Consider the following 12374-nt stretch of genomic DNA (forward strand, 5'->3'; position numbering starts at 1 on the left):
TACTGTTTTATTAGACAAGCGCCCGATCTTTAATACTCTACATGCTCTCCATGACTCGGGTAAGTACCCATTACATTTTATTAAATTTTTCGAAAGACAATTACCTTTTCGGTAACTCCATCTTGATAGTAGGTAGAGTTGTGTTGCACGTACGTCATATCTGATGGCAGTGCCACCACTGCTTTTGGCTGACCAGCCTGTGGAGGGTTCATGCCGCCCGCGCACCGCCATATTACTTCGCTGCACGCACGCCACAAAGCTTCTTCTTGACGCTCCTCAGAAGGCCGTAAGTAACTACAATCAGAAATCTATTGCATACAGTGTGGAACATTTCTATGGACTGGGCTGAAGGGATAGTGTTACCTAAGTGATCTACAATCGAGTTATTATAATCGTAAATCTGGTTTAAAAAAATAAAACAAAATCATTAAAATGAAATATGTTAATATCAGTGACAGCAAGATGACAGCCCACAACAACATTATATTACCCAGGCTGACGCAACTAGGAACAAAATAAGTTTTGTATGGAACTTGTTTCGCAAATCTTTGCTAACGAAGAAAAATAAAACGTCAGTGCTATTTATTCTGTCAAGTTTACATCAAGTCAACTGTCAGCCTAATTGTTTTGTTTGTTATGAAGGCTTCAATGTTTTGTTCGGGTATTTCGTGCAATTTCTTTATTATCTATTTAGTGAAAACATCGAAAATAGTGAACCGTGATCAGAGTAAAGAACGAGTTTGTTACAATGCCACCGAGAAAACGGTTTACTAAGTGTGAAATATGTGGCAAGCGAGCCACTCGAGAAAATCACGAAAAAAGGGATTTTATGGCGAAATATCCCTTGGATAAAAACCGGTACGTATTGCTTTAGATATTTTTGACCTTATTCTGGTGCAGCAGGCTTTAAACACATCGAAAATTTGATATTATATTATTTTTAGTCGTGAACTAGGGATGTACTAAAACTATCGATAATTGTATGTTTATTTGTATATCAGTGTAAGTAATAAAATAAAATATGTGGAATTTCCTGAGAACTAGCATGCAATATGACACAAAATTAATTCGTCGAAGATTTTCAGTGGAAAAGTATCTATCATCTATGCATTAATGGTCATTATTTAACATGTTTTTTTTAATATAGTAATTATTTAATATATTAATCTGAAATTTAAGTAAATTAATCTCTCTTTTTGTGATCAATACAAAATATTATACGACATTATTACACAAATTGACTTAATCCCATAGGAAGCTCAATAAGACATGTGTTGTGGGTACTTAGACAACGATATATACATATAAATACATAGAAAACACACATGACTCAGGAACAAATACGCATGGTCATCACACAAATAAATGCCCGTACCAGGATTTGAACCTGAGACCATAGGCTTAATAGGCAGGGTTACTGCCCAGTAGGCCAGACCGGTTCTCATGATTAACAGACATATAAATACATAAAAAGTTAGAGCATTGATAAAGGGTTGTTGATAATTGGATGCCAAAAAAACATGATTTATAGATGCATATTAGCGCTAAATAATCAGTTGATCATCTCATTAGCAAACACTTGGAATATAAACTGTGCCTAACCAAGGCTGTATGTTTTCAGATGCAGGCAGTGGGTCAAATTTGTTGGGAGCGAAGACCTGATACATCTTCCCATAGAAAAGTTATATTTATTGAAACATGTATCTGCAGATCATTTTGAAAATAGTGCTTTTAATTTAAAAAAATTAAGAAAAATAATAGTGAAGGATTTTATAATTACATTCTGAGTGTAATGAGGTACCTATTCTAAAATAGAAACCTAGCGTAGTGAGGGATTCAAGTGTTAACGCCTAAGGGTGGTATTCCACCTATGCAATTTCTTTGTCCAATGTGTATTGCGTCTCACATTTTGCTTAATTATAGAGTGAGACGCAATGACATTGGACGAAGAAATTGGATAGGTGAAATACCACCCTAAGGTGGAAATATTTTTGCTACCACGTGATAAATTTACATACTGCTTTTCACATCATCTATGAGGAAATTATTATGGTACAAATAAAAAATAAATTTAATTAATGGTAATTAAATTAAATAATTTAACCTAAGAAGTATGCAAAAAGTGGAAAAAAGTAATCCCTCCTAGTAGGGAAGAAAAGTGCTACTTTGACCCTCCCTAGTGGTGAATAACAACAAGGTGTTCTAAAAAAAATCGGGTCCACATTAAGCTCGACCACGTATTAGTCCACTCATAGAACTATCCACTATATAACATACAACTTAAATGTGGACTCGATCCTAACTTGATTTCGAGTACAAAATTTGTAGACAAGAGTCTACATTTCAACCCTCCCCATTTTATCGATATCGATAAGAAACGCAAGCGTGTAGCGTACTACACTATTTAAATTGCTTATGTTGGTACTATGGTTCTTTGACAGTTCTTTGTCGTACATTTTGGTAATGATTTGCGAAACAAACTGATTCCACTCGCTAGTATGGAAGTCCCGTCTCTTAAAACGTAGTGATTATATGCTCTTTGGTTTTTATTCAATCAGCAAACCAAAAACAATTTCATTATAAACAAAGGTATATGTTTGTGTTTTTTTACATAAAATAATATCGCTCTTCACGAGAAATTTTACCATTTAAAAATAAAATTAGAGTGCTAAAGTTTAAAAAAGAATTATGCAAAATGTGGCAAATAAAAAAATATTTAGAAACCTGAGATAATTAACAATTTAGTTGGTAATAAACCCTTTTGTTTAAACCATACTCCACAATTTCATGGTACCATATCTACTTATGACAAAAGTCAACTTCACAGTGACATGAAGGCGTTATTGAGTTTGATTACCAGCGAACGGAAACAAAACATGGAAGCATTGTGAACGCTCAATTATAGCCCAACGTAAACTACCCTAAGGTGGGCGGGGGTTACGAACTACTCGATTGGCAACTTCAGTTCGATCGAGATGACTGTCAGTGATAGATGGCTAAATCGGTTTATAAAAACAACGTTTTTTAGGGTTCCGTAGTCAACTAGGAACCCTTATAGTTTCGCCATGTCCGTCTGTCTGTCCGAGGCTTTACTCCGTGGTCGTTACTGCTAGAAAGCTGAAATTTGGCATGGATATATAAATCAATAACGCCGACAGTCGTACAATAAAATCTAAAAATTTAATTTTTTTGAGGGTACCTCCCCTACACGTAAAGTGGGGGTGATTTCTTTTTGCTTCAACCCTACAGTGTGGGGTATCGTTGAAAAGGTCTTTCAAAACTAATAGGGGTCTTCAACAAACATTTTTTGATAAAGTGAATATATTCGGAGATAATCGCTCCGAAAGAAAAAAAAATGTGTCCCCCCCCGTCTAACTTTTGAACCATAGGTCCAAAAAATATAAAAAAAAATCGTGGAAGTAGAGCTTAAGAAAGACATTAAATGAAAACTATAGCGGACATGATCAGTTTAGCTGTTTTTGAGTTATCGCAAAAAGTTTCCCCTTCATAGTAAAAAGACTTACTTTAATTAGGTAAATAAATTATTTTATTGACAATAACAATATAAATAATGGATATATACAGATGATTACTATAACTAGCTTATATCTAAAATAGGCCCTTGAGGCATTGTACCAAGGATGCTGGCGGCATTTCCTCGTTGTATCGCAATACTGATACGTTGTGCGAGGAAGCCGCCAGCTCTTCGGTCACCAGTTACGTCAACCAGACGTTTCGCGATTTCTCCAAAAAACTTTTGCGCGCTGGGACTTTAATTAGGTAGGTACTGATTATGCAAATTTGCCTATTTGTTTAACTCGCGTGAAAGGTACCGTTTCATCCCTTGGTTAACAATTTAATATACTTTAAGCTACAGTTTAGCTTATTGCGACGGAAGAGTAACTAAGGAACCCTACATTGAGCGTGGCCCGACATGCTCTTGGCCGGTTTTTTTATAATTATAAATGTCTTCATGTGTCGTGAGGTGGTGCAGAAGTTATCCTGAACATTCCAAGGACAGTAGGATCAGTTTTCACGTGTAGGTAAGGAAAAAGATAACTTCAGTAAAATTTGGAATAAATAAGATGACATGTTTTCAATATTACCATGCTGATTTAAAACGTAACTGCATACGACTTTCATAACAACATACGTATTTTTAGATTACGAGGATAATAGGGATGATGTTATGCCAAATGAAGTAGATTATTTTAGTAACTTATATTTGATTTAGATATTTTTTATATTATAATAAATTCTTTATTATTTTATATTTTCTTATAGCTATGTAATTTTGGGACTTATAGCTATTGGCCGCATTTTCATCTGCGTACAATGGTGTTTCCGTGATAAGAACTACCCTATATCCTATAACTATCATTTATAAACCAAAGACCATCTGAATCAGTTTAGCGGATTACGTGGGAAGAAGTAACTGACAGACATAAATACTTTCGCATTTGTTAGATTAGTAGGAAGGGATTTACCTATGTTTATTCACATGATAATGTTTTAGTATTAACTAGTTAGGTAGTAATAAAACAATTGCCCTCATAATTTTAGATTCCAACATTAGTAGTGTCTTAAATCAATGAATGTAGGAGTAATTATGGACAAACGACTAACAGGAATAATATTACTTTCTGAACTGTGTTCAAATAGTACATTGTACAATGAGAGGGGTAATTGAAATATTGTACGAGAATCTATACAAGGTGCCCGTGAGCATTGCGAGACATTTTAACTAAGCATTCCTGGTAATTATTTAGAAACTAAAATGTCATATAAAATTTTCTGGATTAGGCCTAGTTTCAGAGATAATTAAATGTTTTTCGAAATCATTCTTTCGCCATAAGTCGGTACAAAACACATTTTTGAGTGCGGTATTGCCACTAGGTCTAGTCTGGACATATCTATTGATTGACATCGAAAAATTAAAAAATTGTATTCGAGAGGCTACCCCCAAATAAAAATAAAAAACTTTTTAGTTAATTTTAGGTTATGTGTTTATCTGTTTATTAATAAAAAATACGTTTTATGTACAGGAGTGTTCAAAATGTTTATGGTTTGTCGAATTTCACTAAAAGTCATATAACATTTTTTGCTTCTGTTGCCATCAGGAATGCACCGTTAAAATCTCTGGCAATGCTCACGGGCACCTTGTATATTCACGATAGCCGCAGGCTGGAGTGCATTAAAGACTCGAAAAAAAAATCTTTATTATGTCCAGAGTTAACAACAATGTTTTTCGTCACACTTGCAAAGAAAAAACTAAATTTGAAAGCGAAATAATTCTTAAATACGGTGACTTTTGAAACATGACATTAGTCTTAAACTTTGACAGGTTAGGCATCGAAGGCACAGACCTATCCGACGTTCAGCCACAATTGAAAATTGTGTTAATTATTTCAAACGGCTATTTAATTAATCAAATTAAATATTTTTAAACATGAACAAAAATACTAAATTATAAACGTTAATATTTATAGTTACTTAAATCGTATGAATTAGTAACAAAAGGAGTTATAGTTTTTCTCACAATCCATAACTCTCGCGGGAACAATATAACTAGGACTTTGTCTTTCAGTACAGCTATGATATATGATGACAATGAGCTAGTATTTTATTCAGAATGAAAATTATGATAATAAATCTCGTAATTTTGGATACAAATCGACTTGTCATTTTTTGCTGGGGGAAACCTGCACACAGTCACACTCACTACAAACAAAATCCAATCTGTAATGACACAAATACATAGATAATGACACACGTCAAAGTCAATCTTGCACACCTCGATCTATTTTTATGTACTGACGAGTCAGAGCGCTATGTCTGCAAATTCCTACTCCCTTCCCGGTGTTGTTCGAAGACACTAGGGTAGTTAAATATACATTATGTACTAACAGCGTTGACATATTATGGCCAACACCAACCACGAATTTCGCTCGGCCCCTACCATTTTCGATGGGTCCAATCGTATATGATCGTGTGTTCGTGGTTTGCCAAATGCTCAAACCCACCCAAATTTTCTCAACGCCTAAATCACTCAACACCCAGCTACCCGCCACCTCAAAACTAAATCCCTCGAACTCTTCTCAAACTGCCCTAAAAAGGGTTACCGTAATAAAAGTAACTACTCACTTACTCGTATGTAATTTTAATTACAAATTGATTATTAATTGCCATTACATTGTGCTGGGAAGAAATAACACCTACGAAAACAATTCAATATTATTCGACACGTGATATCGACCAACCTATCTAATACTTCACGCACTTTCGCAAACGATGATACCATTCTTTATGTTCAGCAATATTTTGTAAATTTGAATAAACTTAGTCGAATGCTTCGGCCGTTATGTTCAGTACTGAAGTAAAATATTGTCCAACAGTCCATAGATGGTCGGAATTTATGCCGGAGCACGTGGCTGGTAGGAGAATTATGACAGGCATTTCGATGTTATATCGTATGCTTTCGCCCGTGTAGTTTTAGAACTTTTAGAGCGTACGAGTGGGTATATCAATGTACATAAGTACTATTTATTTTATGGAAACCGACTACAAAAAACATGATTTCCTATGTTAGTAAAAGAAGACCGTATTTATTTAATTTATCATTGAAGTAAGTCATATAAATAAATGATACTAATTATTTCAAATTATTTAAAGTATACTGTGTGGATAGTTAAAAACTTTTCATGGCGTTTCGAGTAAGGAATATTTATTTCATGTCTTATACATACGTACTCAGAAAGTACAGACAGTCAGAAACATCGGGATTCCGGCCAATTTAGTGGGCTCCTTGTCCAATCCATCGTCGTGGAAACTCCTCATTTAAAGAATCTCTGACTCGGTGCTGAAAATGGCCTGTAGCTGAAAATACAGGTTGTTTAAAAGTTGTTCTGGGACGCCTCTTAGTATTTCTGGTACAACAATTCTCAACAGCTCTAGGTAATTTTTGCCGTTTATTCTCCCCTCTATAAAATGTAGCCCAATCACAGTATTGTTTACTATTCCCGCCCAGTATTTACTAATAGCGAAACAAACTTGTTAAGCATCTCTTTTTGTAAGCTACGGGTTTCGGTAACTCCAATAATATTCATTGTGAACGTTAAACTATCCTATGCGAGAAAAATTTGCTTCACTTGTCCACAGAATATTAGTTTCCCGATTTTCTTGTAACCACCGACAAAACTCAACTCGTTTGGGGTAGTCTGCTAAGACTAAGTCCTGCACCGGCTAAAAGTGGTAAGCATGAAGTACTGTAGCATTCAACAACTTACAAACAAAAAATTGCCTGACGTTGAAACGCCTAGCTTCGGTTCTCGTGCTTCCCTGCGGGTTCCGTAAAAAGTAATTGCAATAACGTCTATCTAAATTTTCATGTACAGGCTTGAGCATGTTTGAGTTTGAAACTGACCGTGATCTCGTAAGTTTGCATCATTCAGTTAATAAGTCCATGTGTGTTGCGATGATAAAACGATACCATATCATATTGTTCCAGGTTGGAGAAATCATACGACGCAGGCATCACCATTTTTTATTATTATTATTTTTAATGAAAACCAGGTGTCTTCCAGGAGCAGCTCGCGAAGCTCTTTTTGAGTAAAATATTGTACTAGTAGGTTAAGTATTTATTAATTTACATGTATATTAAAGTTGTATTTTTATGATTATCATTGAATAAACTGTATTTACATTTCATTGTTTGGTGTTTGTTCGTTCTCTGACCTTACATATTTTTGTGGCGATGAATCTCTAACACTCTGAATCTTTTTCCCGTTTTTTTCCACCAACCTAAATCCATTATCATCTTCTTCTTTTGAGCTAGATCGGCCTCGCTATGTTGCAACACTATTCCCTTGGTTCACTTCTTGAAAAATAGTATTTTCCAGTCCCATACCACTGTTATCCCATAGCAGCTCAGAATTTTGGGGTTATTCGTATATCCCTGCTACTTCCATCATAAACTGCCGATAAACTTCGTCTTCGTCGTCATTTGAACGCCCCATCTCGATGTCATAACAAAACTTTATTTTAGGTGGGTAGATTAAACATAACCTGGCTCACACTCACGAAACACTTATTACTATCCACTTAAATCTTCACTTCGAGGTAATTTAATGACTAATAAGATTAAATATAACCATATAAAAAGGCGCTGGTGGCCTAGCGGTAAGAGCGTTCCACTTTCAATCCGGAGGTCGTGGGTTCAAACCCCGGCTTGTACCAATGAGTTTTTTGGAACTTATGTACGAAATGTCATTTAATATTTACCAGTCGCTTTTCGGTGAAGGAAAACATCGTGAGGAAACCGGACTAATCCCAATAAGGCCTAGTTTATACCCTCTGGGTTGGAAGGTCAGATGGCAGCCGCTTTCGTAAAAACTAGTGCCCACGCCAATTCTGGGGATTAGTTGTCAAGCGGACCCTAGGCTCCCTTGAGCCGTGGCAAAATGCCGCGACAACGCGAGGAAGAAGAAGAAGATAATCATATAAAACGAATTCACCCACTAATACTATTATTAATGATAAAAATGCGCTGGTTCATTGATAGTACTTTATTCGTTGGAAACAAGAAGAAGAATGCACAATGACAGCATGTAAAAAATAACATAAATCAATAATAAAACAATAGAATTCAAACAATATAAAAAGTATAACAAGTAAACATTTTATTATTTAGCGGCAAATATTCTACCTGCTTAATACGCACAAGAGTGTGCATCCCAAAGCGCCTCTAGGAGTTCAAGAGTGCCAACACCCCCTAAAGAAAATCGCATATTTATTTTTTAATTATCTTTACCTATTTATTTAAGGCTTTAGGTTTATTTTTTGTATTTTATTTTAAGTTGATTTTAAGTGTCGTATTTTTTCTTAACGTGTTCTTGATGCCCCTTGCTAGCCTTTCCTGCCCTATACAAACTGCTGCATCGCCAGAAAACCGTCTCCGTTGCCCAGAATGCCCCAAACCAAGTTTTTTTAAAGGCCCTCGAGGCCTTAACATCCATATCGCCAAAAAACATCAACGAAGCCACACTCAACCCTCATGTCCCGTACTACCCCAGCCTAACGTTCCGCCGCCTTCACAGTTACCAGACCACACCAGTTTAGACGTACCATTTCACCAAATTCTTAGTGATCTGAAAAATTCGCGCCCGGTTTTAAAACGGATACCACGCGGTGCCCGCGTATCAGTTTCTAAATCCCTCAGCCACACAATTAAAACAGTCCTCTCAGATAATTCCAAACCCAATTGGGAACATTTACTTACTTTCACCTTTAAAGTTCTTCATGTAAATTCAAACGAAAATTCAAAGTCACTAACAAAAATCGTTAAAGACAACTGCTGCACTGATACTTTGTTTCAGCCCAAATTCGATAATGTTAGGAATTCCAACAAATCAAATTTATTTAAAAAAGTAGAGAGTAAAGTTTCCGATGGCGACATCAAAGGTGCCGCTCGCTTGCTGTTTTCTGACGATGCAGTAGCCCCAACTAACTCTGATACTCTCACAGCCCTACACAGCAAACATCCACTTCCAGCTACAAACCTTTCTCTACCTGATCCCCCACTAACTAGTGACCTAAGCCTTATTGCTACCACACAGGATGTCTTTGGAGCCGTAATGTCTTTCCCCAATGGCTCTGCAGGAGGTCTGGATGGTCTGACACCTCAGCACCTGAAAGACCTCCTGTGCAGCGGTTGTGGAGAAACTGGGGAAATACTCTTAAAGGACCTGACAGCCCTGGTGAATATCATGTTGGCTGGTCAGGTCCCGGACGGTATCAGGGACGTCCTGTATGGAGCAAACCTTTGTGCTCTTACCAAAAAAGACGGCGGCATCCGCCCTATTGCAGTTGGCACCACGCTCCGACGCCTTGCTGCCAAGATTGCGTGCCGCTCCATCCTTTCGAAGCTTACCCCAGAACTTCAGCCTGTCCAACTGGGGTTCGGCTCCAAAAGTGGATGTGAAGCCGCCGTGCACGCCGTACGAACTTTCCTCGAGCATAAGGCTGGAGAGATCCTGCTGAAGGTGGATGTTTGCAATGCCTTTAATTCCGTAGACAGAGGCGCCTTGTTGACTCAAATAAAAGACAAAATTCCTTTAGTATATAAATTTCTTTGGCAATGTTATAGTTCTCCTTCCAAATTATTATATAAAACCAACGTTCTGGCTTCTTCTGCAGGTTGTCAACAAGGCGACCCGCTTGGCCCAGCAATTTTCAGCCTCGCTATACATCCCATCATTAAGGAACTAAATTCAAAATTAAACGTATGGTATTTGGATGACGGGACCCTTGGCGGCGAGGTAATTTCCGTACTGGAAGATTTAAAAAAAATTAATACAGACATGAAAAAAATTGGCCTCTCACTTAATTTTTCCAAGTGCCAACTTTTTATTACCGATTCTTGTCCGGATAAGGAAAATACAATGAACCTTTTTAAACAACTCGCCCCAGATATCAAAATTCTAAACAATGATTCACTTCACCTCCTTGGTTGTCCCGTCCTAGATCAATCCTTTGAAAATTTCATCGATGAGAAAATTCTAAATTTCAAAGCAACATCACATCGTTTGGCAAAAATTAATCTACATTCAGCATATTCGATCATTAAGCATTGCCTTTTCGTCCCAAAATTTACTTATATACTTCGCGGAACCCATCTCTGGAAATATCCCAATTTGGTCTCAAAATTAGATACTTTAGTCATAGAAACGCTCACATCTATCTTCAACATTTCTTTTGACGAAAGATCTTGGACCCAGGCTAGCCTACCTATTAGGTTTGGCGGCCTGGGAATCCGCAAAATTTCCTGTGTTGCTCTACCTGCGTTCTTGTCCTCGGTGCATGGTGCTCAGAGCCTCATAGGGAAAATATTAGATTCTTCCATTGGATCTATGGAGGCCGCACACTGCTCCGAGGCCAAGAACGTTTGGTCTATAACCTGCCCCAACACGGATCCGCCTGCCAATCCTTGCTCGCAGAAGCAATGGGACGAGCCTCTCTGTCAACTAGTACGGAAAAAACCTTTTAGATACGTCAACTAGTTCGACAGACCGAGCTCGTCTCCTTGCGACTGCGGAGTGGGAGTCGGGTCTGTGGCTGCAGGCATTACCCTCTCCAAATATTGGCACTTTTTTGGATGACACTACCTTCCGCCTGGCAGCTAGCTTACGTTTAGGGGCATCAACTAACCAACCACATCGCTGTCAATGCGGCGCCATGGTGGACATCCTAGGCCACCATGGCCTCTCGTGCGTCCGAAGCGCTGGAAGAATGCCCCGCCACGCCAGTATCAATGATGTTATCCGTCGGGCCCTTGTTAGTGCCAGAGTGCCGGCAGTACTTGAGCCCAGCGGTCTAGCCAGGGACGATGGCAAGCGACCCGACGGAATGACACTGGTGCCTTGGAGCATGGGTCGGCCGCTAGTGTGGGACGCTACATGCGTTGATACCCTGGCACCGTCCCATGTCCCGAGCACCAAAGTTACCGCTGGCGCTGCGGCATCCTCGGCCGAAAGCCTCAAGCGCCGCAAATATTCTGCACTAGGAAGTAGCTACATGTTTGCGGCGTTTGGCGTTGAAACCTTGGGGCCATGGGGGCCAAGTGCGCGTCGGCTTTTTAAAGATTTGTCGGCGCGCCTAATAGAGGCCTCGGGCGACCAGAGGGCTGGCCACTATTTCGCTCAGCGTATAAGTATCGCCATACAGCGGGGAAATACGGCCAGCCTTCTAGGCACCTTGCCCATTGACGGCGATTTGGGCCAAATTTTTTATCTTTAGTTTAAGTTGTTAGTAAGTTTTATTTTATTATGTATGTTTATTTCTTTGTTTTTGGATATTAAAATCATAATGACAGTAAACATTTTCTATAAAGGTGCGTCGCCCACATCTATCACAAATCTGTTTTACGAAATATATTAACGCAAAGTAATACGCGAAGATGTTATTTTTACGGCGTACCGCGCGTCACAAAAAAAATCATCTTGGAGGACAATAAGTTATCATGCGTTAATGTAAGTTGTATGTAAAAATAAAGCAAGAAAGCTTTACTTACACAAAGTATTTAGAAGACTAAATACCATAAATAATGCGTTTCAAAAGCTCACTAAAACAATATAGATTTTGCTGATGAATCGCAAAAGTGTTACGTGCTGAATGATGATTCCGATAACTGTGCCGATCGTGGAAACTCGTCCCACTGCGGTGAATTTGCTGAAGAGTTGTACCGAGAATATTGTAATGCTAAGAAGCAAAAAGTATATTAGAATATGTCAAACGTATTATTTAGCTACTTAATGATTATATAATATTTATCTTGATAATAAAAGTTTTAGAAGAAATATATCGTTGAATCAATGTTG

At 37.9% G+C, this 12374-nt stretch overlaps 1 protein-coding gene across 5 annotated transcripts in view; it reads right to left on the reverse strand.

Moving 5' to 3' along the window:
* LOC133518855 (inactive ubiquitin carboxyl-terminal hydrolase MINDY-4B) overlaps positions 1-12374 on the reverse strand; it is a 42600-nt gene that overhangs the window by 8035 nt on the left and 22191 nt on the right. For all 5 annotated transcript variants that reach the window (XM_061852620.1, XM_061852611.1, XM_061852637.1 and 2 more), the window contains one exon: positions 105-294. In XM_061852620.1, the coding sequence (XP_061708604.1) occupies positions 105-294 (190 nt within the window). The remainder of the gene's footprint in view (positions 1-104; positions 295-12374) is intronic.

Source organism: Cydia pomonella, chromosome 1 (genome assembly GCF_033807575.1).
Source record: "Cydia pomonella isolate Wapato2018A chromosome 1, ilCydPomo1, whole genome shotgun sequence".
Classification (NCBI taxonomy): Eukaryota; Metazoa; Arthropoda; class Insecta; order Lepidoptera; family Tortricidae; genus Cydia; species Cydia pomonella.